At 39.5% G+C, this 27,913-nt stretch overlaps 1 protein-coding gene across 8 annotated transcripts in view; it reads left to right on the top strand.

Annotated features, from left to right (window-relative positions):
- GIGYF2 (GRB10 interacting GYF protein 2) overlaps positions 1–27,913 on the top strand; it is a 164,361-nt gene that overhangs the window by 114,701 nt on the left and 21,747 nt on the right. For all 8 annotated transcript variants that reach the window (XM_007966669.3, XM_007966672.3, XM_007966675.3 and 5 more), the window contains 7 exons: positions 896–987; positions 2,413–2,520; positions 3,592–3,692; positions 7,093–7,193; positions 8,335–8,496; positions 11,266–11,424; positions 24,456–24,692. In XM_007966669.3, the coding sequence (XP_007964860.3) occupies positions 896–987; positions 2,413–2,520; positions 3,592–3,692; positions 7,093–7,193; positions 8,335–8,496; positions 11,266–11,424; positions 24,456–24,692 (960 nt within the window). The remainder of the gene's footprint in view (positions 1–895; positions 988–2,412; positions 2,521–3,591; positions 3,693–7,092; positions 7,194–8,334; positions 8,497–11,265; positions 11,425–24,455; positions 24,693–27,913) is intronic.

The following is a 27,913-nucleotide window of genomic DNA, read 5'->3' on the forward strand; positions in this document are numbered from 1 at the left end:
TAAGCTAAAAAAATTGGTTTTATTTTACTGCAACTTATTTTTTCTAACTCATGATGTATTAATAGCAACAGAAACACTTTATTTTGGGGGAGTTATAGTTATCAAAGTATATATATATATATAATTTTTTTTTGGTTTTTGAGATGGAGTCTTGCTCTATCGCCCAGGCTGGAGTGCAGTGGCACAGTCTAGGCTCACTGCAACCTCCACCTCCCAGGTTCAAGTGATTCTCCTGCCTCAGCCTCCTGAGTAGCTAAGACTATAGGTGTGTGCCACCACACCCAGCTAATTTTTGTATTTTTAGTGAAGACAGGGTTTCATCATGTTGGCCAGGCTGGTCTCAAACCCCTGACCTCGTGATCCACCCGCCTTGGCCTCCCAAAGTGCTGGGATTACAGGTGTGAGCCACTGCGCCCGACCTCTTTTTATATTCTTAACATCTTTAAGATAGATACTGATTCCCTGCATTCCTTATATACCATTATAAAATTCTATAGCATTTCCTTTGACCTTTAGGTACTTTTACATTTTTCTGTATTATATCAAGTTTCTCTAATTTCTGCATTATCTAATTATACAGTCTTTCAGTTACAGTAATAACTCTGGAGTACATTTGAACATTCAGCTTTAAGGGCAGGAATGGAGAATGGCAGCTGAAATAAGGACCCTTTGTCACTTCAGGGAATCTTTTATAATATTTACACCACTGTTTCCACTAGAAGGCGCTGTTTAGTTTTTAAAGATATCTGAGTAAAACTCAAGTGTTTGGGTAAAAGGGTAGAGTGGGAGGTAAAGGTCTTAGATTTATTTTGATTTCAGATACCTGTACTAAGTGGCTTTTAGGTTCTTTGCAGTTTATTTAATGGTATTTATTTCCTCACCACTTTATTCCTAGGGAGAACTGGACCAGGAACGACTGACTAGGCAGCAAGAACTCACAGCCTTATACCAGATGCAGCACCTGCAGTACCAGCAGTTTTTAATACAGTAAGAAGAGTTATGCAGTAGGATGTACTGCAGCATGAAAAGGGACTTTAAATAGAATCTGCTCTCAAGTCTCACCTTTTACAGCGGAGAGAACTAATGGCTTATATGGCACTTCAGCTGGCCAGCTAGTGGCATCTTACTGCCATACATTCTAATTTTAGTCTTGTCATTTATTTGTTTGTTTGTTTATTTATTTATTTATTAGAACGTCACTCTGTCATCCAGGCTGGAGTACAGTGACATGATCTCGGCTCACTGCAACCTCCACCTCCCTGGTTCAAGTGATTCATGTGCCTCAGCCTCCTGAGTAGCTGGGACTAACAGGCATGTGCCACCACGCCCAGCCTATTTTTGTATTTTTAGTAGAGATAGGGTTTCACTGTGTTGGCAAGGCTGGTCTCGAACTCCCACCCTCAAGTGATCTGCCTGCCTCGCCTCCCAAAGTGCTGGGATTACAGGTGTGAGCCATCACTCCTGGCATATCTTACTTTTAAATACCAGAAGTTTAGAAGATGACACATAACTTTAATTTTGTAAGCTCTTTAGTTTCTAAGTGCCTCCTGAGTGGCTCAGCTTTGAATGCCACAGAGGAAAAAAAAAATATGAGCGAGAGGGTGGGAAAGAAGTTAAGGTTAATTCTTTTAGGAGTGGTGTGGAATGACAGCAAAGTCAGTCAGGTTTTGTTGTATCCCTTTTGTAGAAGAAATGAGACTTGCTGTTATGTGGTGCAGAGGTTGGCAAAGTCTGACCTTTGGGCTAAATCTAGCCTGCTCTATATTTTTATAAGCAAAGTGTTACGGAAACAGACACACCTTTTGGTATGTGGGATGTGTATTGCTGCTTTTGCCCTACGATGGTAGAATTGAGTAGTTGCAACAGACAGTATATGACATGCAGCGATGAAACTATTTACTCTCTGGCCCATTACAAAAGTTTAACCCTGATCTAGTGAAGAAAAATTACCTAAATTTTTCCAAGGTGAAGACTATCAATGTATGAATTTTTATAGAAGTGTTACATTTTTTACAAAGGGTGCATCATATGGAAAAAGCTACTAATTTGAATCTGTTTTATTTTTCACTTGATTTCTGATAAAAGGTTATCTTTGGAGTTTACCAGTTTTTGACATTTGTGATTTTTAAAATATTTTCTCTGAATAGACCACTTTGCACTGAATTGTGAATTTTTTTGCTATCCTCTTTCACTTGGAAACATGCCATCTATGAGTTCAATTCTTTCTAGAATGAAGCATTTCTATATGTCTGTTATAATGAAGAATTATAAAATATATTTGATAGCTATTTCTAATAATGTTTCCGGGGGCGGGGCGGGGGGGGAGCTTTGAATTGAACTTTGTCTTTCAACATCTCAGCCATGTGAACTAAATGTGGATTGACAGGTTATACCTTTTTTTACTTTTTGAAGACAACAATATGCACAGGTTTTGGCCCAACAGCAGAAAGCAGCCCTGTCTTCCCAGCAGCAACAGCAGTTGGCACTTCTTCTTCAGCAGTTTCAGGCCCTGAAGATGAGGTTGGTGGTCATTCCATTATGTGTCATATTGGGTGCATGTGTTGTGAAAGAAAGAGAAGAAAGGAGAAATTCTGGTATAGTGTGTGATTTCTGGGACTGGAACACTCCCAACACATACCTGCATGTTGTATGTAAAAATAATACATTGTAAAAAAATATTTCAGGTAGAGATAAGCGTTTATTTGGTATTTTACTCGTAGAGATAAATTTTGATTAATCAAAAGACCAAAGAGTAATGGGCACACTTGAGAAACAGTGTCATCTTATGGAACCTGCAACAGAAAAACTGTAGCCTAGGATTTTAATTTCACTTTTACCCATAGTATCTCAAAGTATTAGCCACACCATACAAGGTTTTAATTTTCTAGAACTCAAAAGCCATTAAGGTAGGTCTAAGGAAAAGGAAATTATGCTAGAAGTCTAGAAGAAATTTCTGCTGTTTCAGATTATCATTCAGAGTAATATTTCTCCTGAACAAGTATCAGTCACTGCTCTTAAAAATCTTATTGTCTCATTCAGCCAAAACTGTTTGTATTTCTTTTGAACCTTAACACATCCTGTGAGGTAGGCAGTTTACGTAGTAGGAGCTCCATTTTATGGATGGGCAAACTGGGACTCTGAGAGGTTGGTTATAGGACTTGATTAATATAACACACAGGAAACTCAGGCTAAAATGCAGACCTTTTATCTTAAAGTGCATTGAGTTTTTCATTATAATATGCTGTCTCTGTGACTTCTGTTGAGATGATTTGTTTTTTTTTTTTTAAGATATGGATATACAGTATCTTTAAGGTATACATATCTTTAAGATACGAATATACGGTAGGTATATCCATCATTTAGAAGTCAGTATTACCATAGAGGATTCCAGAAGTGTGATCATTGTGCCCTTCTCTTTGTTCCACTCTAAATTGCTTTGGTAGTGTTAGGTTTTAGTAAAAGAGTGAAGGCGTTTTCTAGCCAGATAACCTGGAGAACCTACATATAATCTAGAAATTCCTCTTCCTCTTTTTTTATTTTTTATTTTTGCAAATGATAAGAACAAGTTAATTTTTTATTTCCCTTTTGCAGAATATCTGATCAGAACATCATTCCCTCAGTAACTAGGTCTGTGTCGGTGCCAGATACTGGCTCTATCTGGGAGCTTCAGCCAACAGCTTCACAGCCTACAGGTAAAAACTTAGATTAACCTTTAGTACCACTCTGAGGATTTAGATATTATTAATAATTTTACAATTCAATTCTTAAAAAATATATTAGGTTTCTGAATCCATTTGTATTTGATGTTAAAAAAAAAGGTTCATTTTTTACTAGATCCAGGCAATATTGAAGGTGTTACTGAAAATATACTTTTAAGGATTTGTTTGAACTTATTTAGTGGATTTTTTTTTTTTTTTTGAGTCAGCGTCTCTTTTATGTTGCTGTGATCAGTGTGGAAAAATCGTTTAAATTATTTTCGATCTCTTTAGCCAGATGGGGAAAAAAAACGTACCTAAAAACATAAGTAGTGATAATCTATTCTCTTGAGTTAGAAATTAACACAAGCTAGGCATGGTGGTGTGTGCCTGTAGTGCTAGCTACTCAGGAGGCTGAGGTGGGAGGATTGCGTGAGCCCAGGAGTTCCAGGCTGCAGTGAGCTATGATCATGCCAAGCCTTTTCAGCCTTGGCAACGGAACAAGGCTCTGTCTCTAAGAAAGTAAAAAAAAAAAAAAAAAAAAAAAAAGGATGTTAACAAACACTGTAGGTACCCAGAAATTTTGGGAAAAGAAAAACCTGCTATGAATTGAGCACCTTTTCTCACTTTTATCTTTTTACATCGAATTAGAAAATTTGGGGTTGAGATTTTTTTTAAGTCTTGGTATTGGTGGAGGACCGCTGTTTTTCTTTCTTTTTTTTTTTCCTGAGACAGACTCTTGCACTGTCACCCAGACTGGAGTGCAGTGATGCGTTCTCAGCTTACTGCAACCTCCACTTCCTGGGTTCAAGCAATTCTCCTGCCTCAGCCTCCTAAGTAGCTGGGATTACTTACAGGTGTACGCTATCACCCCTGACTAATTTTTGTATTTTTAGTAGAGATAGGATTTCACCTTTGTGGCCAGTCTGGTTTCAAAGTGACCTCAAATGATCCGTCCACCTTGGCCTCCCAAAGTGCTGGGATTACAGGTGTGAGCCACTGCACCCAGCCGAGCACCTCTGTTTCTTATGGTCTGAATACCTGCAGAGATGGATAGTTTGATCCATGGGTAGTCCTTTCAAGAGATTATAGTTGGTGTTGAAGATCCTCAAGAATTATAGGCCTTGGTGGAGTTTTTCTAGAGCTGTTGAGCCGTTCAGGTCATGGTTCTGTTGTTAACATTGACCCTACAGATTTTTGCAGAAGGATGATTGTCTTCCCTTATCAACTTTCCTTGCTGTTTGTACCTTATTTTTTCTTGGTAGCCATTTATAGTTAGGATGTTAAGAATACAGGTTGAGCACCCATCCCTAATCCAAAAGTCCACAATCCAAAATGCTTCAAAATCTAAAACTTTTTGAGCATTGACATGATTTCACAAGTGGAATTTTTTTTTTTTTTTTTTTAGACAGTATTGCTGTGTTGCCGAGGCTGGCATGTAGTGGCGCAATCTCGGCTCACTGCAACCTCTGCCTCCTGGGTTCAAGAGGTTCCCCTGCCTCAGCCTCCCGAGTAGCTAGGATTACAGGCACCTACCACCATGCTTGGCTAATGTTTGTAGTTAGTAGAGATGGGGTTTCACCACATTGGCCTGGCTGATCTCAAATTCCTGGCCTCAAGTGACCCGCCCGCCTCGGCCTCCCAAACTGCTAGGATTACAAGCATGAGACATGGTGCCCAGTCCACGATTGGACAATTTTGCACATAAATACTTAACACAAACATTTTTTTCATGCCCCAAATTATTTAAAACTGTTGCATTAAACTACCTTCAGGCTGACTGGGCACAGTGGCTCACGCCTGTAATCCCAGCACTTTGGGAGGCCGAGACAGGTGGATTACGAGGTCAGAAGTTCAAGACCAGCCTGGCCAAGATGGTGAAACCCTGTCTCTACTAAAAATAAAAAAAAGGCCGGGCGCGGTGGCTCAAGCCTGTAATCCCAGCACTTTGGGAGGCCGAGACGGGTGGATCACGAGGTCAGGAGATCGAGACCATCCTGGCTGAAACGGTGAAACCCCGTCTCTACTAAAAAATACAAAAAACTAGCCGGGCGAGGTGGCGGGCGCCTGTAGTCCCAGCTACTCGGGAGGCTGAGGCAGGAGAATGGCGTGAACCCGGTTGGCGGAGCTTGCAGTGAGCTGAGATCTGGCCACTGCACTCCAGCCTGGGCCTCAGAGCGAGACTCCGTCTCAAAAAAAAAAAAAAAAAAAAAAAATTAGCCAGGCGTGGTGGCGGGCGCCTATAATCCCAGCTACTCCGGAGGCTGAGGCAGGAGAATCGCTTGAACCCTGGCGGAGGTTGCAGTGAGCCGAGATCGCACCACTGCACTCCAGCTTGGGTGACAGAGTGCGACTCCATCTCAAAAAAAAAAAAAAAAAAAAGTACCTTCAGGCTATGTCTACAAAGTGTATATGAAAGATTAATGAATTTTTTGTTGGATCTCATCTCAGAGATAGCTCATTATGTATATGCAAATATTTCAAAATCTGAAAAAAATCCAAAATTTGAAATGCTTCTGGTCCCAAGCATTTTAGGTAATGGATACTCAACCTGTATTCTGCAGTGTTTTGGAAACTTTTAAGTACTGTATTAAACTATTTCTCTCTTTGGATTTATATGCAGTCAAGGTCCTTTAAAAGTAGTCCATTGGTTTCATACAGACAGTATTTGATAGTGTATAATTAGACTATGATAGGAATAGAAGATAGAGAATGCTGAAAAATGGTGCTAGCAAACTTCAAGCCATTATCTGTTTACTTCCAAATGTGATCTTGCAGTGCCCTTCAGGTTAGCAGGACCAGGTCTCACTTGTAAGACCTGCCTGGCCTTTCCAGAGGTCTCCACAGCTCCAGCTGTAATGCTTACTTTCACTCTCTCTCTATTGAGGTGAAATTCACTTAACACAAAATTAACCATTTTAAAGTGAACACTTGAGTGGCATTCACAATATTGTGCAACCACCTACTTCTCTCTAGTTGGTGTGCAGTAAGAGGCTATATGGTTACTGGAAATCTATGTGGAGTCTAATACATTGGGATTTAAATCCTGGCATGGCCACATGCTTGCCATGTGCCCTTGGGAGTGTTAGAAACTACTTCTGACCCTTAGTTTGTTCATCTGTAAAAATGAGGGTAGGAATAGAAACCTTATAGAGCTTTGTAAGGATGCAGTTAATTCCCTAATAAATGCCTGGTACTTCCCTTCATTCTAGATGTGTTGAAAGATATTCATAGAAACTAGAGTCCATTGGCAGTTCAGTCTACTCAGAGGCAAAACAGATGTGTTTGGTGGAGCTTATTTAGGCACAGGGAAGCAGCTTTTTTCATGATTCCTATGGATATGTCACCGTGTGTGTAAGCTCTGTCATCCCTCGTTCTTTCTTTTGTTGTCTTACAGTTTGGGAAGGTGGTAGTGTATGGGATCTTCCTCTGGACACCACGACACCAGGCCCTGCCCTGGAACAGCTTCAGCAACTAGAGAAGGCCAAAGCTGCAAAGGTCTGAAACTCATTCTTCTACAATAGTTGCATTGTCATCTGGCTACAGGACATGAACATTGCTGTTTGTTCATCTCTCTAGCTGGCTGTAGTTTTTACTTTTTACTTTCCGTTTACTGCTGCTTAGCTGTTGTAAGTACATTCATATTATATCTTTACTGTGCTCTCTTCTCCCAAAAAAAAAAACAAAAAACTCAAAACAGAATTTAAATTAGTATGTTTGGTTTGATTAGTTGGCACATTGTTGATTATAGACACATACATATTTTAGTTACGTTATTCATGGTATGAACATTTGTTATAAGTAACAAGAATGTGAGAAAATATCCACTACATTATTTATGAGGCTCGTGATATGTGGCTTGAGTTCTCCCATTGAATCTTTATAGTGGTATTTGTTTATATTTCTTAGTATCCACAGATGTAGCAGACAAAAAGCCCAACATCAACATTAGATTGTGTGTTCCATTCACATTTTTTGGAGGAACTAAATCTTGAATTTTCGTTTTAGTGCTTGACAGAAAAGAATGTCTACATCAATACCTAGTGTCATTGTAATGATTTCTAGGTTCTCATGTATGCAAGAGAGTGTTGTTGCTGTTTTATTCTTAATGCATTCTTATCCCCTGAGGTTGTGACAGCCCCCTTAGAGTGCCCAGAATGTGGAAAGGTTCATGCAACATTGCTGTTAAAACATTATAGCCACACTGTTAAATGTTCAATCAGAAAATGATTTGTAGGGATGAGTAAAGAAGTACCATCCAAGAGCATTCTGATGTTACTCTCTTGTGTGGTAAAATGGTAATGTGGAGTGTGGAGGCAAGTACAGGTGGGAGGAAAGTGCGTTCAATTGAGACAATCATAAAATTCTTCTAATTAGTATGATGTGTCACAGCTTAGAGTTGTTATAGGGTGTTTATGTTGTAGCATATGTCAGAATTTCCTTCCTTTTAAAGGTTGAATAATATTAATATTCCATTGTATGTATATAACATATTTTGTTTATCTGTTGATCTTTTGGATCACCTGGTTGCAGTACAGTACAAGCAGCTGATTGAATGAGCGAATATTACTGGTCAGTGCTTTTGGAGTGTTCCTGTGCTTGGTTTCAAGTTTGTAAGAACACTCTTGTGTAATCACAGCTAGAGCAGGAAAGAAGAGAGGCAGAAATGAGGGCGAAACGGGAAGAGGAAGAGCGAAAGAGGCAAGAAGAACTCCGAAGACAACAGGAAGAAATTCTTCGGCGACAGCAGGAAGAAGAAAGGAAAAGGCGAGAGGAAGAAGAACTTGCCCGAAGGAAACAGGTACATGTCTGGGGACTCTGATCATAGGATTAGTGCTTGATGAGGGCTTTCAGGCTGCCTTCTTTCATCATTTCACAGATACTCCTGAAGGCCATAGGATTGGGGTTAGAACCTTAGAGTACTCACTCACCTTTGGAAAGAATCTCTGTTTTCCACCAACCCACTGTAGGGATATTCTTCAGTCCTAGTAAACCACTGGAATTGATTTGCTTTGCATATTTCCTAGGGTTTTATAAACCAGTTAGATTTATAAGTTCTATCCTTCTGTCTAAAAACAATGAGAAAGTAACTTTGATGTGCAGCATTAAATGTCAAAATGTAAAAGTTACGTGGGCTTTAAAAAAATTATGCTAACATATACATAACGTAAAATTTACCATTTTAAGTGTACTTTCAGTGGTGTCAAGTATATTCATTCACATTGCTGTGCAACCCTCACAAACATGTCTGTAGAACTTTTCCAGTTTTGCAAACTACATACCCATTAAACAAGGAGCCCCACTCCCTCCATCCCATGGCTCCTAGTAACCACCATTCTTCTTTCTGTGTCTGTGAATTTAAGCTAAATCAATTTCTTATGTAAGTAGAATTATACGATATTTGTCCTTTTGTGTTGGGCTTATTTCACTTAAGGTTTATTCATGTTGCAGCATGTATCAGAATTTCCTTCCTTCTAAAGGTTGAATAATATTCCATTGTGTGTTTATCCATTCCTCTGTTGATGGACATTTAGATAACTTCCACATTTTAGCTATTGTGAATAATGCTGCTGTGAACATGGGTATATAGATACCTGTTTGAGTCCTTGCTTTCAACACTTTTGCATATATACCTAGAAGTGGAATTGCTGGATCGTATGGTCATTCTCTTTTGAATTTTTTTTAAGAACTGCCATATTGTTTCCCACAGCTGCTGCACCACTTTATATTCCTACTGGCAATGCACAGCAATTCCAGTGTCTCCACATTCTCACCAACACTTGTTATTTTATTTTATTTTTTTGGTTTTGCTTTGTTTCTTTTTGATAATAACTTTTTAAAATGGGTATGAAGTAGTATTTCATTGTGGTTTTGATTTACATTTCTCTAATGATTAGTGTTGTTGGGCATCTTTTCACATGCTTATTGACCATTCAAATGCACTTTAAAAAAGTATTTTTGACTATGACCTCTACCTTCTCTTTTTTCTTTCCCTTAATGAACCTCTTCTCTCTATTTTAGTGTTTCTAAATGGGGAGCAAAAAAACCTCTACACATATATTTGCTTTACAACGTTTTCCACTGTATAACTGAGCAAAAACCAGAAAGATAAGACACGTTTTATTTTTCCCCTAGAAAGCAGGTTTTCATTTGAAGAAATTTAGACAGAAATCACCCAGCAATAATTTTGAATGTAATGATTTTTGTATATGGTGTGAGATGAGGGTCTGATTTCATTCTTCTGCCTGTGGATATCCGGTTTTCCCACCACCATTTGTTAAAGAGACTGTCCTTTCCCCCATTGTGTGTTTGTGGCATCTATGTCAAAAATTAATTGAGTATAAGTGTGTGGATTTATTTCTGGGCTTTGTATTCTCTTTTTGGTTTCTTCTTTTTATTTTTTTGGAGACAGAGTCTCACTCTGTCACCCAGGCTGGAGGTATATATTATTTGTACTTGTGTTTTATAACCCTCCTTTTGACATGAATTATGTCATATTTCCATGTCAAATGTGTATCTAAAAATCTACATCATCATATTTGCTAGCTGTATTAAATTTCATTTTATAAGTAAATTATAATAAGTTAACCAGTTCCCTATTGTTGGACATGAGGGTTGTTTCCAGTTCTTCACTGTTAGATAAGTGTTTGAATGAAAGTCCTTGTAGCTAAGTCTTTGCTTAAGGATTTATAACCAGTGAGGCATAACACTTTTAATGTTTTTTGGTTTTTTTTTTTTTGGTCGGGAATTCACCATTCATGTGCTTGGCTCATTTTTCCATTGGGGTTTTCCTAGACTTCGCTTGAAAGGATCCACTCTATTAATAGCCCCACAGTCTAGCCTTTACCACTTGTTTCCTACTTTTTGGCCCCAAGAGGTGCTCTGTGAAAAACAAAAAAGATCCATGCTGAGATGAAATGAGAACTACTGTTAATTCTTAGCGTCACACTACACCGCAGCATATAGAGACTCTAAGGAGTATTGCAGTAAAGAAGTATGTTTAATTCTGTGTTGCTCAGTTTTCTATAAATGGTCTCAACAATGGGACCTCTTTCTGTGTAATACTTAATAGTATTGGTGGAACTTTTGATCTTCAGAACATGTTCTGGTACACATGGCTTTACTCAGTACTTCTGACTGGGAGAATTTATCTTACACCAAAATTTTTGGTGGCCATGTTGATTTGCCCACTCTATGCCTTAAGTTCCCAGTTGATTAAAAAAAATAGGGATTAAAAATACCAAAGGAGAAAACAAAGCTTTAATTCTAATGTAGCTCTTTATAGGGTTAATCAGTAAATGATGTGGCTAATACAGAAACCAGGATAGACTTCACAGTTTATTGTAATTTAACTACTAATATTTTAAGTTCAATTTTCTTTTTATTGTAATGTGTCCAGTTCCCCAGTTTACATGTATACTTTTTACTCTAGATCATGATTACTTTTATGTTTACTGTTTAACAGAGTCTTAGCAGCACAGAGCCTATTACTTTCCAAATATGACATAATAAATTGAATGATAGACCTGAGTCCCACCCCCACCCCCCACCCTCCATCTTTTCTCCTTAGGAAGAGGCTCTGCGTCGCCAGCGGGAGCAAGAAATTGCATTAAGGCGACAGCGAGAAGAGGAAGAAAGACAGCAGCAAGAAGAAGCTCTTAGAAGACTGGAAGAGAGGAGAAGAGAAGAGGAAGAAAGGCGGAAGCAGGAAGAATTGTTACGCAAACAGGTGACCAGATGGTTTTCTCTTCTAATTGTTCCTTTGAAGCTGGGAATTAGTGATTTAGAAAATATTAGGACGTTAAGATAGCCTATCTAAAATTTTTTCAGGTTGCTGAAAATTACCAGAAGAAAACTAACTGGCTCTTACTACTTCTGTCTAAATTTCTTCAAATGAAAACCTGTTTTCTGGAGGAAAAATAAAATTTGTCTTATCTTTCTGTTTTTTGCTCACCTATATAGTGGAAATGTTGTAAAATACATGGTTTTTTTTAAAGCAAGTTTCAGACTGAAGCAGAATAGTAGTACAACAAATTCCCATAAATCACCCAGCAATAATTTTTTTCTTTTTCTTTTTCTTTTTTTCCTGAGACGAGTCGCACTCTGTGGCCTAGGCTGGAGTGCAGTGGCGTGATCTCGGCTCACTGCAAGCCCTGCCTCCTGGGTTCATGCCATTCTCGTGCTTCAGCCTCCCGAGTAGCTGGGACTACAGGTGCCCACCAGCTCTCCCGGCTAATTTTTTGTATTTTTAGTAGAGACGGGGTTTCACCGTGTTAGCCAGGATGATCTCAATCTCCTGACCTCGTGATCTGCCCGCCTCAGCCTCCCAAAGTGCTGAGATTACAGGCGTGAGCCATTGCGCCCGGCCATCACCCAGCAATAATTTCTAACGTAATGATTTTCATGTATGGTATGAGATGAGGCTCCGATTTCATTCTTCTGCCTATGAATATCTAGTTTTCCTACCACCATTTATTAAAGAGACTGTTCTTTCCCCATTGTGTGTTTTTGGCATCTATGTCAGTGAGCATAAGTGTGTAGATTTATTTCTGGGCTTTATATTCTCTTATTGCCTTTTTTTTTTTTTTTTTTTTGGGGAGATCAAGAGCCTCACTCTGTTGCCCAGGCTGGAGTGCAGTGGCGCCATCTCGGCTCACTGCAACCTCCACCTCCCCAGCTCAAGTGATTCTCGTGTCTAAGCCTCCCAAGTACCTGGGACTACAGGCAAGCATCACCACGTCCAGCTAATTTTTTTGTATTTTTAGTAGAGGCGGGGTTTTGCCTTGTTGGCGGGGCTGGTCTCAACTGCTGGCCTGCCTTGGCCTCCCAAATGCTGGGATTACAGGTGTGTCTTTTTGCTTTCTTCACAGTGTTCTTTGAAACACGTAAATTTTTCACTTTAATAATGTCCAATTTATCTTTTGTTATTTTATTTTTTATTTACTTACTTTCTTATTTTAAGACACAGTCTCGCTGTGTTCCCTAGGCTGGAGCGCAGTGGTGCAATCTTGGCTCACTGTAGCCTCTGCCTCCCAGGTTCAGGCAGTTCTGCCTCAGCATCCCTAGTAGCTGGGACTACAGGCATGTGCTGCCACGCTCGGTTAATTTTTGTATTTTTGATAGAGATGGGGTTTCGCCATGTTGGCCGGGCTGGTCTTGACCTCCTAACCTCAGGTGATCTCTCACCTTGGCCTCCTAAAGTGTTGGGGTACAGGCATGAGCCACTGCACCTGGCCAATAATGTCCAATTTATCTATTTTTTTCTTACAAGTTGTATACTTTTAGCCCTTACTTCTAGGTTTGGATTCCTTTTATTCTCAGTACATGTCCTTTGTTAGATAAATGTTGTGCATACTTTCCTCCAGGCTATAGCATGTCTATTTATTTTCCTAGGGGATCTTTTGATAAGTACAGATTTTTAATTTTGATGAAATCCTATTACATTTGTCTTTTATTAGTGTTTTTTTGTTTCTATATAAGAACTATTTGCCAGCCTACAGATTATTAAAATATCTCCTGTATTTTTTTAAAGCTTTATAGTTTTGGTTTTACAAATAGTTTGAATTGTTTTTTCTGTATGATATGAGGTATGGGTTGTTCCAATGCCTGTTTTTGCAAAGTCTTTACTTTTTCTATTGAATGTTTGGTGCTTTTGTCAAAGTCAATTGTATAAATTTTTTTTTTTTTTTTTTTACTGGACTCTTCCCTTTTGTTCCACTGATAAGTTTGCCTGTCCTTAAACGAGTATGCACTATTTGATTACTACTGTAGCTTTATAGTAACTACAAGTAAGTCAAATATGTCTTCGAGCTTTGCCTTTTTATTCAAGACTGCTTGACTAAGATCTTTTCTCTTCCTATTAAAATTTAAAATTATCTTCTTAATTTCTGTATAAGTAAAAGCCTACTGTGATTATGATTTGGATTGTGTGGAATCTAAATTGAAGAGAATTCACATTTTAAGATATACTGAGTCTTAGCCGGGCGCAATGGCTCAAGCCTGTAATCCCAGCACTTTGGGAGGCCGAGACGGGAGGATCACGAGGTCAGGAGATCGAGACCATCCTGGCTAACACGGTGAAACCCCGTCTTTACTAAAAAGTACAAAAAACTAGCCGGGCGAGGTGGCGGGCACCTGTAGTCCCAGCTACTCCGGAGGCTGAGGCAGGAGAATGGCGTAAACCCGGGCGGCAGAGCTTGCAGTGAGCTGAGATCCGGCCACTGCACTCCAGCCTGGGCGACAGAGCCAGACTCCATCTCAAAAAAAAAAAAAAGATACACTGAGTCTTCCAGGCAATGAACATGGTATATCTTTCCATTTATTTATGTTTTCCTTGTTTTTTTCTCAGTGCCATTTTGTTTTCATTATACAAGTTATGTACATCTTTTAAAAATTGAGTTTTTTCTTTTTTGCTATTATAAATGGAATTTTAAAAGTTTATTTTCCCGCAGGTCAGGTGCGGTGGCTCATGCCTGTAATCCCAGCACTTTGGGAGGCCAAGGCAGGCGGATCACGAGGTCAGAAGTTCAAGACCAGCCTGGCCAACAGGGTGAAACCCTGTATCTACTAAAAATACAAAAATTAGCTGGGCGTGGTATTGCGCTCCTATAATCCCAGTTACTTGGGTTGCTGAGGCAGGAGAATTGCTTGAACCTGAGAGGCAGAGGTTGCGGTGAGCTGAGATGGCACCCCTGCATTCCAGCCTGGGCGACAGGGCAAGACTCCGTCTCGGCGGGGGAACTGTTTATTTTCCAGTTCTATATGGAAATGGAATTGATTGGTTTTCATATATAGATCTTATATTCTGACACTTTGTGAAACTCAACTTACTACCTCTAATAGTACTTTTGTTGATTCCTCAGGATTTTCTATGGAATCTTATTGATAACTGGGAGCAGTTTTAATTCTTCCTTTCCAACCTTGGATAGAAGTGGTTAAAATGGATAATAGCCTTATTTCCAGTATTAGGGAGAAAATGTCCAGTATTTCACCATTAAATATGTTGATCGTTTTTCATAGGTATCCATTATCCAACTGAAGAAGTTTCTTTCCACTCCTAGTTTACTGAAAGTTTTTCAATGAATAGATACTGAGGTTGTAAAATGCTTTATCTGCATTGATTGATAATCATTTACTTTTTAAATTCTGCTCATATAGTGAATTATTAATAATTAATATTAATAACAGTTATTAATAACTATTGATAACTGAATTTTTAAGGTTAAGCCAACTTTGTGTTCCTGGATTACCACCCTACTTGATACGTATGTTAACCTAATTTGGTACTGTTTTGTTAAGAATATTTACATCTATGTTCATGAGGGAGAGATAGGTCTATAATTTTCTTTCTCTTTTTCCTTTCTTTTCTTGGCTCACTACAGCCTCGACCTCCCATGCTCAATCAAGCCTCCCACCTCAGCTGCCTTAGTAGCTTGGGCCACAGGCGCATGCCACCACACCTGGCTAATTTTTTTATTTTTCGTGGAGATATGGGGTCTTGCCGTGTTGCCCAGGCTGGTCTTGAATTCCTGGACTCAAGCAGTTTTCCTGTCTTGGCCTTCTAAAGTGGTGGGATTAGAGGAGTGAGCCACCACGCCTGACCTATAATTTTCTTGTAATGCTTTTGTCCCCTTTTGGTGTTAGGTTTATACTGGCCTCTTAAATTAGAATGTGATACTTTCATTGTTTTCTGAAAAAGTTTGTATAAGATTAGAATTATTTCTTCATTGAATACAGGCATACCTCATTTTGTTGTGCTTCACTTTCTTGTGCTTTGCACGTATTTCATTTATTACAAATTGGAGGGCTTGTGGCAGCCCTGCATCGACCAAGTCTGTTTGCCAGCAGCGTGTGCTCACTTTGTCTCTGTGTGACACTTTGGTAATTCTTGCAATGTTTCAGATTTTTTTTACTGTTATATCTGTTACGGTGATCTGTAATAAGTGAGTTTTGATGTCATTATTGAAATCGTTGTGGAGTGCCATGAACTGTGCCCACATAAGGCAGCAAACTTAATCCATACCTATTGTGTATGTTCTGACTACTGACTGGCTATTCCCTGTCTCTCTTCCTCTCCTTGGACCTCCGAATTCGCTGAGTCACATCATTATTGAAATTAGACTGATTAATAACCCTATAGTGGCCTCTAAGGGTTCAAGTGAAAGGAAGAGTCATGTCTCACACTTTAAATTGAATGCTAGAAATGATTAAGCTTAGTGAGGAAGGCATGTCAGAAACCAAGATAGGCCAAAGGCTAGGACCCCCTGTGCCAGTTAGCTAAGTTGTAAATGCAAAGGAAAAGTTATTGAAGAAAATTAAAAGTGCTACTCCAGTGAACACATGAATGACAAGAAAGCGAAACTGCCTTATTACTGATATGAGGTAGTTTTAATGGTCTGGATAGAAGATCAGACCAGCTGCAGTGTTGTTCCCTTAGGCCAAAGCCTAATCCAGAACAAGGCCTTAAAACTCTCTTCAATTCTGTGAAAGCCAAGAGAGGTGATGAAGCTGAAGAAGAAAAGTTTGAAGCTAGCAGAGGTTGGTTCATGAAGTTTAAGGAAAGAAGCCATTTCCATAACATAAAAGCACAAGGTGAAGCAGCTAGTGCCGATGTAGAAGCTGCAGCAAGTTATTCAGAAGCCCTACTTAAGATCATTGATGAAGGTGGCTGCACTAAGCAACAGATTTTCAGTATAGATGAAACAGCCTTTTAATAGAAGAAGATATTATCTAGGACTTTCATAGCTAGATTGGAGAAGTCAGTGCCTGGCTTCAAAGCTCTAAAGGACAGGCTGACTCTCTTGTTAGGGGCTAATGCAGCTGGTGACTTAAAGTTGAAGCCCATGCTTATTTACCATTTGAAAATCCTAGGGTCCTTAATAATTATACTAAACCTACTCTGCCTGTACCGTATAAATGGAACGGCAAAGCCTGGATGACAGCACATCTGTTTACAGTGTGGTATATTGAATATTTTAAACTCACCGTTGAAGACCTACTGCTCCTTTCAAACTATTTCTGCTCTTTGACAATGCCACTAGTCATCCAAGAGCTCTGATGGAGATGTACAAGGAAATTAATGTTGTTTTCATCCGTGCCAATATTCATTCTGCAGCCTATGGATCAAGGATTAATTTTGATGTTCAAGTGTCATTATTTAAGAAATAATGCTCTGTGTACCATGGGTAGTGATTCCTCTGATGGATCTGGGCAAAGTAAATTGAAAACCTTCTGGAAAGGATTCACCATTCCAGATGCCATTAAAGAACATTAGTGATTCATGAGAGGAAGTCAAAATGTCAACATTAACAGGAGTTTGGAAAAAGTTGATTCCCACCCTCATGGATGACTGTGAGGAGTTCAAGACTTCAGTGGAGGAAGTAACTGCAGATGTGGTGGAAATAGCAAGAGAACTAGAATCAGAAGTAGAGCCTGAAGATGTGACTGAATTGCTATAATCTCGTGGTAAAGTTTGAATGTGTCAGCAGTTGCTTCTTATGGAATCAACTACTTTCCATAAGCGAAGAAAGTGGTTTCTTAAGATGGCATCTACACCTGGTGAAGATGTCGTGAACATTGTTGAAATGACAACAAAGGATTTAGAATGTTACATAAACTTAGTTGATAAAGCAGTGACAGGGTTTGAGAGATTGACTCCAGTTTTTTTTTTTTTTTAATTAAGTTTTAGTGTACATGTGCATAATGTGCAGATTTGTTACATAGGTATACATGTGCCACGTTGGTTTGCTGCACACATCAACTCATCGTTTACATTAGGTATTTCTCCTAATGCTATCCGTCCCCCAGCCCCCCACCCCCCAACAGGCCCTGGTGTGTGATGTTCCCTGCCCTGTGTCCACGGGTTGTCATTGTTCGACTCCCACCTGTGAGTGAGAACATGTGGTGTTTGGTTTTCTGTCCTTATGACAGTTTGCTTAGAATGATGATTTCCAGCTTCATCCATGTCCCTGCAAAGGAGATGAACTCATCCTTTTTAATGGCTGCATAGTATTCTATGGTGTATATGTACCACATTTTCTTAATCCAGTCTGTCATTGATGGACATTTGGGTTGGTTCCAAGTCTTTGCTATTGTGAATAGTGCCACAATAAACATATGTGTGCATGTGTCTTTATAGTAGCATGATTTATAATCCTTTGGGTATATACCCAGTAATGGGATCACTGGGTCAAATAGTATTTCTAGTTCTGGATCCTTGAGGAATTGCCACACCGTCTTCCACAATGGTTAAACTAATTTACATTCCCACCAGCAGTGTAAAGGTGTTCCTATTTCTCCACATCCTCTCTAGCATGTTGTTTTCCTGACTTTTTAATGATTGCCGTTCTAACTGGCATGAGATGGTATCTCATTGTGGTTTTGATTTGCATTTCTGTGATGATCAGTGATAATGAGCATTTTTTCTTTTGCATAACTGTCTTGTTTTGAGAAGTGTACAAAAGCCAAAATAGACAAACGAGTTCTAATTAAACAGCTTCTGCCCAGCTAAAGAAACTATCATTAGAGTGAACAGGCATCCTAGAGAATGGTAGAAAATCTTTGCAGTCTACCCATCTGACAAAGGGCTGATATCCAGAACCTACAAAGAGCTTAAACAAATTTACAAGAAAAAACAACCCCATCAAAAAGTGGGCAAAGGATATGATTGACTCCAATTTTGAAAGAAGTTGTACCCTAGATAAAATGCTATCAAACAGCATCACATACTGCAGAGAAATCTTTCATAGAAATTAGAGTCAGTCAATGCAGCAAACTTCACTGATGTCTTATTTTAAGAAATTGCTGCAGTCATCCCAGCCTTCAGCAACCACCACCCTGATCAGCAGCCATCAACATCAAGCCAAGACCATCAAAAAAGAATACAACTCTCTGAAAGCTCAGGTGATTGTTGCATTTTTTAAGCAACAGATTTTCAATGTAGGTGAAACAACCTTCTAATAAAAGAAGAGATCATCTAGGACTGTCATAGCTAGAGAGGAGAAGTTAGTACCTGGTTTCAAAGCCTCAAAAGGACAGGCTGACTCTCTTGTTAAGGGCTAATGCAGCTGGTGACTAAGTTGAAGCCAGTGCTCATTTATCATTTTGAAAATCCTAGGGATTTTCAAGGTATAGACATTATTTTTTAAGACATAATGCGGTTGAACACCTAATAGACTACTTTAGAGTATAAACATTTATATGCACTGGGAAACCAAAAGTTTCATACAACTTGCTTTATTGCAGTCTTCACTCTATTGCAGTAGCCTGGTACTGAACCTGCAGTATCTTCGAGGCCTGCTTGTTTTTGATAGAGTTCACCATTGAGACCATCAGAGCTCAGTGTTTTCTTTGTGGAGAGATTTTTTATAAAGTTCAGTTTCTTTGAATTATGTGGCTAATCAGGTTGTCTTGTCAGTGTTTGTAATCTGTGTCCTTTTAACAAAGTTGTCAAATTCAATAGCACAGTTTTATTCATTGTTATTCTTTTTATGTTTGTTTGATCTGTAGCAATAGTCCTCCTTTTATTCTGCATATTGGTAGTTTGTGTTCCGTTTATCAATCTTTTGAAAGATTGAACAAAGAACCAGCTTTTGACTTTGTTACTTATTTATGTTTTCATTGATTCCTGCCACACAGTTGTTTTCTGTCTTCTACTTTGAGTTGAATTTGCGTGTCTTTTTCTAGTTTCTTAAGACAAAAATTTAGAGAATAAAATTTAAACCTTTCTTCCTTTTTAATAAATACATGTAAAGCAACATTTCTTTCTGAGCACTTCTTTAATTACATGTCACAATTTTTAGTATGTTGCATTTTTATTATTTAGTTTACTTTTGAATTTTTTTTGTAATTTCCACTTTGGCTTATGAGTTATTTGAGAATGGGTTATTTAATTTCCAAGTATTTAGGAGCCTTTTCCAGGTAATCTTATTTATATTCTTTCTTTTTTTTTTTTTTTTTTTTTTTTTTTTGAGACAGGGCCTCGCTCTGTCATCTGGGCTGGAGTACAGTGGTATGGTCACAGCTCATTGCAGCCTTTACCTCCCTGGGCTCAGGTGATGCTCTCACCTAAGTCTCCTGAGTAGATGGGACCACAGATGTATGCCACTACACCTGGTTAATTTTTGTATTTTTTGAAGACATAGGGTTTTGCCATGTTTCCCAGGCTGGTCTTGAATTCCCAGGCTCAAGCAATCAGCCCTCCTTGGTCTCCCAAAGTTCTGGGATTATAGGCGTGAGCCATGGTGCCTAGCCCCTTACTTATATTTAGTTCTAACTTAGTTATGTTGTAGTCAGAGAACATAATCTGTAAGATCCCAATTTTTAAAAATGTATTGACCCCTTTTGGTTCAGTATATGGCTTGTCTTGGTGAATTATTCCATGTGCATTTGTGGGTGTTTTTTTTTGTTTGTTTGTTTGTTTGTTTGTTTGTTTGAGCCCAAGTCTCACTCTGTTGCCCACAGTGAAGTGCAGTGGTGTGATCATAGCTTACTGCAGCCTAGAACTCCTTGGCTCAAGCTATTCTCCCACTTCAGCCTCCAGAGTAGCTGGAACTACAAGCATATACCACCATGCATGGCTAATTTTTAAAAAAGTTTTTATAGAGGCGGAGTCTTGGCTGGTCTGATGGTAGTGAGTTATCAGAATTTATTAAAATTATTAGTGTCACTGAAGTTAGTATGTAACCCCCCACTATTAAATCTAACTACTTTTTTAAAAAAGGAAAAAAATTTAAAAATATATAGAGTGTGTAGAGATGGGGTCTTGCTATATTGCCCAGGCTGGTCTTAAATTCCTGGCCTCAAACAATCCTCCTGCCTCACCCCCCCAAAATGCTAGAGTTATAGGCAGGACCTACCAAGCCTGGCCGCCTACATTTGTAAAGAATCCATATTTCTCAATTGTTGAGTGTAGTGTTTCATGAATGACAATTAAGTCAGGGTGGCTGATAACATTTAAATATTTTATGTCCTTAATTTTTATCTAGTTGTCATATTGATTCCTGGGAGAGATGCTAAACTTTTTTCAAAATTAGCCATGCATTTTCATCTTAAGAAAACAGATGCTAAAATCTGAAACTGCAGTTTTTGATTTGTTCATTTCTCCCTTTAGATATTAGTATTTGCTCTTGTGTCTTGAGGCTCTGTTATTACTCGCATATACATTTATATAGTTCTGTCTTCTTAGTGAACCTTTTATTGTTACGAAATGTTCCTATTTACCTCTGATTGTATTCCTTGTCTTAAAGTCTATTAAATTGATGTTAAGGTTGCCATTCTAGTTGTCTTTGGTGTTTGCATGGTATATATTTTTTCGTTATTCCATTTTTGTGTATATCTAGTGATTTTTATAATAAAAAAATTGTATAAGGAACATTCTGAATGGTAGATTATAGAGATTATGCTTTCTGGTTTGTCCCTTTAAAGAGAGAGTTTAGGTCTGGCTGGCACTTACCTTGATGAATTAATTCAGTCTTCAGCATTGCACCCCACTCATGGTAGAGGAGCAGAAATCTCTAATCTCAGTTACTGAGTTTTTCCAGCTTCCAGCTGCACCTTTTAGCTTGATCCCGAGGTCTACTTCATGCCTGTAGTTTGTGAGCCAGCCAAGGATTTCTGCAGATTTGGGGGCTCATCTCTTTTCTGGTTCCCTTCCTTCTGATGGTCCTTCTTCCAGATTTTCCCCCAGGTTAATGTCTGCTTGTCTATCCCAGAACTCTCTCTTTTGACCACCAGAACTGCTAGTAATGCTTCGAGTCCCTTGCTGGTGAATGGGGGAGTGCCCTTAGGCAAAACATAAATAAAAATCTTACATGTATTTTTTCAACAGTATGCTTTTTGATTAATAGACAGTTGGCGGGCAGGGAAGGGTATATTCTTCTTTGATTTCTGTCTGGTGTTTGTTTTTATTGACGGTGTCCCACTCTGTCACCCAGGCTGGAGTGCAATGGTGTGATTATAACTCACTACAACCTTGTATTCCTGGGCTCAAGCGATCCTCCTGTCTCAGCCTCTCAAGTACCTGGGACTGCAGGCACATGCCCCATGCCTGGCTAATTTTTACTTTATGTTTTTGGAGACAGGGGTCTCACTGTATTGCCCAGTCTGGTCTCAAATTCCTGGCCTCATGTGACCCTCTCGCTTCAGCTTCCTTAGTAGTTGGGATTACAGGTGCAAACCACTGGGCCTGGCTCAGTATACCTGTTCTTTTTTTTCTGTTTTTAGTTCATTGGTATTTAGTTCAGCTTTTATAATTACATGTGTGACAGTTAGTCCAACCGTGGTACTCTGTCGTTACAAGAAACTAGAACTCCCAAATCATTTTATTTTAATGTTTAAGAACATAGATTTTTTAATTGATAGACTTTATTTTTAGAACAGTATTAGATTTTCAGAGAAACTGGAAATATAATACACAGAGCTTCCATATTTCCCCTTGCACACAGTTTCCCCTACTATTAATATCTTACATGAGTATGGTACATTTGTTACAACTGATAAACCAGTACTGATGCATTATTATTAACTAACATCCATTGTTTATTGAGATTTTTAAAGCTTTTCCCTAATGTCCTTTTTCTGTTCCAGGATTCCATTCAGAATATCATATTAGCTGGGCACAGTGGCTAACACTTGTAATCCCCACGACTCAAGAGGCTGAGGCAGAAGGATCGCTGAGGCCAGGAGTTCGAGAACATCCTGAGCAACATAGCGAGACCCTGTCTCTACAAAAAAAATTAATAACTTGTAAAAAAGAGAATAACATATTGCATTTAGCTGTCATGTCTCTTTAGGCCCTTCTTGGCTATGACAGTTTCTTAGACTTTCCTTGTTTTTGATGACCTTGACAGTTTTAAGAAATATTGATTAGTATGTTATAGGGTACCCCTTGATTGGAATTTATCTGAAGTTTTTCTCATGGATAGACTGGGCTATGGATATTTGGGAGGAAGATCATAGAGGCAAGGTGGCATTTTCATCACATCAAATCAAGGGGTACACATATTGCCAACATGGTTTGGGACTGCTGATGTAGACCTTGATCACTTGGCTGAAGTAGTGTTTGTCAGGTTTCTCCACTGTAAGTTACTTCCCCCCTTTCTACTGTAAGTAGTACTGTAAGTCAGAACTGTGCTGACTCCTTGGAAGTCACTCTGTGCAGTCCATACTTAAGAATGTAGAGTTTTGCTCACTTTTGCCTGTGTTCTAAATTGAGATTTTTTCAGAAACCTGAATTCTATTAGAGATAGATAGCTTCCAAGTTAGATTGTGTGTTGATTCATTCTTTGGTTTATTCATTAACAGTTAACAACATGTTTAGTTAATGTACTACTTGCTAGTTATGGTGCTTGTTTTCTGGTGGAGTATAAGACTTTTTGGGAAATTATTTCTGTCCTCAAGAAGCACTGCCTATGTGTGTGATGAATATACAAGAAGTAAGCGCCATCATTAGGATACTTTCAGCTCCAAAATAAAAATACCCATCTAAGGTAGCTTAAATAAATGAAATTGTTGCCTCACACTCTAAGGAGGTCTGCCCATCAGCCTGTTATACACTTGCTTCAGTGACTCAGTGAATGCTATTAAGGATTGACAGCCTTTGCGTACTCCTCCTCTGCTATTTCCTGGTGTGTTGACTTTTGAGTTCAGATGTTTCATGTCATGGTTAAGAGTTTTGGATATCACACTGTTTGCAACCTGTATCCATATAGGGAATGGTCCTTCTCTCATGCTTTCTTCCTTTTATCTGGGAAAAATTTCTTCCTTAGAGGTCTCCCAGTAGACATCTCTTTGACCCCAATTGGATCACATGGCTACCCCTAGTTACACTGGGAGCTTAAAAGCAAAATCTGACATTTTAAACCTCTGATGTGGCAGGAGGCTTTGTCTACAAGGAAGAAGCCTGACAAAGGTAGTGGTTGTTGAACAGGTAGAAGCAGGAGCTGCCATAGGTGGACTAGAAGCAAATAGATAAGGACAGGGTATAGTTGATGTTAATCAAAAGGCAAAGGTGAAGTATACCTCCTAAAGGCTAGGCGAGTCTCCGAGTGGCTGACTTCTCTCTGACCTACGTTTTAGAGAATGAAGTAGAGGAATGTGATATGGGTAAGACAAAGCATTGCAGGCACAGCAGACAGACTGCACAGATGAAGGGAATTTCTTAGTGAAATGAGTTTCGCAGAGCACAATGGAATGGTTTTGAGGGTAGGAAGCAGAAGGAAAATGAGCCCAGGTGAGGGCAAATGTAGTAGATGGTGGAGGACTGCTTGAGGAGAGATGTTCTGAAGGGCCTATAAGCCACAAGGGGCAAGAGCCAGAGATGGAATTCTGTGGTCTTGGAAAGTTGCTTTGGTTCCAGAACTGGCTGATGCTTTCATGGTAATCAGCGTCCTTACAAGGTATTGGTAGCTCTTAGCGCTCAGCACCCTGAAAGGCTTGCTCACCTCAGATGTTGAAGCAGTGTTTCCAGGAGACTTTCTTGCAGTTGATGGTGAGCTGCTTCGAGATCAGGACTTTTACTGCACATGTTTAAAGTGGTAGTCCTTTAATTAAAATTTCATCCTGTAAGCATACCAGGCCTTTGTGGCTACTATGAATATATTTTAAAAGAAAAGTTACTTCTACCTTGCATCATCATGAACAGAGTTTCTGCTTTCTCTGTCATTTCTATAGCCATTTGACAGAAGCTTTCAAAAGTGAGTCAGATTTTTTCCCCCCACGATTAAAAAAATTTTTATCTCTTTAATTTTTCCTTCTGGAAAGGAAGAGGAGGCTGCAAAATGGGCCCGGGAAGAAGAAGAAGCCCAGCGTCGATTAGAGGAGAACCGGCTGCGGATGGAAGAGGAGGCAGCTAGACTCCGGCATGAGGAAGAAGAACGGAAGAGGAAGGAGCTGGAGGTCCAGCGGCAGAAGGAGTTAATGCGCCAGAGGCAGCAGCAGCAAGAGGCTCTCCGGAGGTTGCAGCAGCAGCAGCAGCAGCAACAACTGGCGCAGATGAAGGTAAAGCCCGAGGCATCAACCTTAGGAGCTCCTTGCTAACATTTTTTAGTTAGGTAGGTGCTGGCTGTACCAGTAGAAGTAAAACTGTACTTTCTTTCTTTCTTTTTTTTATATTAAAGTTTTGAAATTATTTATTTATTTTTGAGACTGGTACTCACTCCCATCACCCAGGCTGGAGTGCAGTGGCATGATCTTGGTTCACTGTAACCTTGACTTCCTGGACAGCTCATATGATCCTCCCACCTCAGCTTCCCCAATAGCTGAGACTACAGGCGTGCGCCGCCACACCTAACTAGTTTTTTATATTTTTAGTAGAGATGGTGTTTCACTGTGTTTCCCAGGCTTGAACTTCTGGACTCAAGCAGTCTGCTCACCTCAGCCTTCCAAAGTGCTGGGATTACAGGCGTGAACCACTGTGCCCGGCACTTTCTTTATCATTGAATATTACTACTTTGGTTTTTTGATCATCAATAAGATATATAATGCACGTACTTTGTATTAGGCATTTAAATGAGAGAGGAGTAAACAAGAGGATAGGACATGAGCAACAATTTGTTGCAGGCAAAACATGTAAATCTGTTTGGTTCGTAAATTTAATGTGGCCCAGTAAACACCGGAGTGCCTATTCTATACCAGCTCAGCACTGCTGAGACAAAGATAAATGAAACAAGGCAGTTGCTCCCAGAGAGCTCACAAACTTAAAAATATAGGCATGTAAACATTCATATGTGTAAATGGGAACTAGAATATAGGGCTTGAAACACAGTTGGCCATGGGCATTTATTGAAAGTTACATTAAGAGGTGATATATACAAAGTGTTGTTTTAAGGAGGATTCAAAACTTTTTTTTTTTTTTAAATAAGGAGAAAGTGAATACTGGGTAAACACAGCCCAGTAAAGAGGCTATGTTGGTGCTAGTGTGAATGAATAGGAGAGGCCAGCAGGAGGGAGCTGGCCTGATAGCAGTCAGCAAGACTTAATTACTCTCTGGAGCTGAGGGAGGAAGGCAGAAGCTGGGGTGCCTGCCAGAATAAGTTTCAGGACTGAGAAGATAGTGGAACTGTTGATGGAATTGGAGTAATTGGGAAGGGAGGAGCAGATTTATGGCAGGTTCTGCTAACTTCATGCTGGGTCTGCAGTGAGCAGTAAGGCTTAGTGTTCCCTATCTTCAAGGAACTCACAGGTTAGACATACAAACCAGAAAGTAGAATATAGTATGGTGAATGTAGTGGGAGAGGTGGCATGGAGTCAGTCATTCTCAGAGTTCCGTCACTTGGGAACTTGTGAGATGTGCAGATTCACACCCCAGACCTATTGAATCAGAACCTCTAGGGGTAGAACTGAGAAATCTTGTATTTGAACAAACCCATGCTCTCCAAAATGTGAGAACCACTGTCCATCTGGGAAGTTTGGAAAGGATTCTTGAAAAAAAGGTAATTTCTTTCTTTTGCCAGTTCAGATGTACTGTAGTGTACCTCTACTGATTTTTTTTTTAACTAAAAAATTTTTATATATATTTAGGGCATACAAGTGTAGGTTTCTTAATTGCATATGTTGCATAGTGGTGAAGTCTGGGCTTTTTGTGTACTTATCTCCTAAATAGTGAGCATTGTATCCAGTAGGATACTGGATTGTTCACCCCTTACCTCCTATTCTCCCAGCTTTTGGGGTCTCCAGTGTCCATTATTCCACTTCATATGCCTATTTGTATCCACTGTTTAGCCCCCACTTATAAGTGAGAACATGTAGTATTTGACTTTCTGTTTCTGGGTTACCTTGCTTAGGATAATAGTCTCCAGTTCCATCTGTGTTGCTGTGAAAGACAAGATTTCATTCTTTTTTGTGGCTGAGTAGCATTCCATGCTTTATGTAAACACCACATTTTCTTTATCCAATCCTCCATTGATGGGCAGAGTTTTTAATTTCAGTTATTATACTCCAGAATTTCCTTTTGGTTTTTTAAAAAATGTCATCTATCTCTTTATCAATCTTCTTTATTTGGTGTGACACTGTCATCATATCTTCCTTTACTACTTTAGTCATAGCTTTCTTAGGTTCCCTGAAACAGCTTGTATAACATATGTGAAGTCTTTGTTAAGTCTGACATCTTGTTCATTGTCACAGGCAGTTTTTGTTGCCTGCTTTTTTCCCCAGTGTATAGGTTGTACTTTCCTGTTTCTTGCATGTCTTGTAATTTTTTATTGGCAGCTGGACTTTTTGATAATGTCTTGTAGCAACTCTGGGTATTTCCATCCACCCCTCCCAGCTTGATTTTCTTGTTTGTTTATTTGTTTTGTGACTGGATAGATTATTTTAGTGGAGTCCAGCTCTCCCCTCCTCCCCCCGACCGTGTTGAAGACTTTGCTGTTGCCCATGCTGGGAGTACAGCACTGGGTGTGCCCAGAGTGACTCCGAGGTGACATTGGGTTTGGCAGGGCTCTCTTTGATTGTCTTTTCCACACTCAGCTATTTCACTCCACTTATTGCTAGCCGATTGCTCTGTTGTTCTTAACCCGTTTCCTGGTTGCCCTGAGAATATTCCTGGTGGTGCATGTGGCTGCAGCGCTGACCCTGAGGTAACTCTCGGATTACAGTCCTAACCTTACCCCTAAATGCTTTTCAGAGAATTACATCCAAACAGCACTGATGCAGTTAGGACAGCTTGTTGGAACAGAAAACAGATGCCAAATGATGTAGAAAAAAAAACCCTGCGAGTTAGCTCTGGGTAAACGCTGCAGCTGCACATGCTGCCAGCAGATATTCTCAGGGCAGATGGGAAATGGGTTAAAATTGTCCGGGCTGGGTGCAGTGGCTCACACCTATAATCGCAGCACTTTGGGAGGCCGAGGCTGGTGGATTCCTGGAGCTCAGGAATTCAGGACGAACCTGAGCAACATGGTGAAACCCCATCTCTACCAAAAAAAAAAAAAAAATACAAAAACTTATTCAGGCATGGTGATGTGTGCCTGTGGTCCCAGCTACCTGGGAGGCTGAGGTGGGAAGATTGCTTGAGCATGGAAGACGGAGGTTGTAGTGAGCCATAATCACACCACTGCACTCCAACCTGGATGACGGAGTAAGACCCTGTCTCCAAAAAAAAAAAAAGTCCCTTGGGACATACACTGACAGACTGATCCACTTAAATTCAGGTTTCTTTGAAAAAATAGCTCCTGAGGTCTGTATATGAAATTTGTTTTGACTCCAGGAGGATTTCTTCCAGT

This window comes from Chlorocebus sabaeus, chromosome 10 (assembly GCF_047675955.1).
Source record: "Chlorocebus sabaeus isolate Y175 chromosome 10, mChlSab1.0.hap1, whole genome shotgun sequence".
Taxonomy (NCBI): domain Eukaryota; kingdom Metazoa; phylum Chordata; class Mammalia; order Primates; family Cercopithecidae; genus Chlorocebus; species Chlorocebus sabaeus.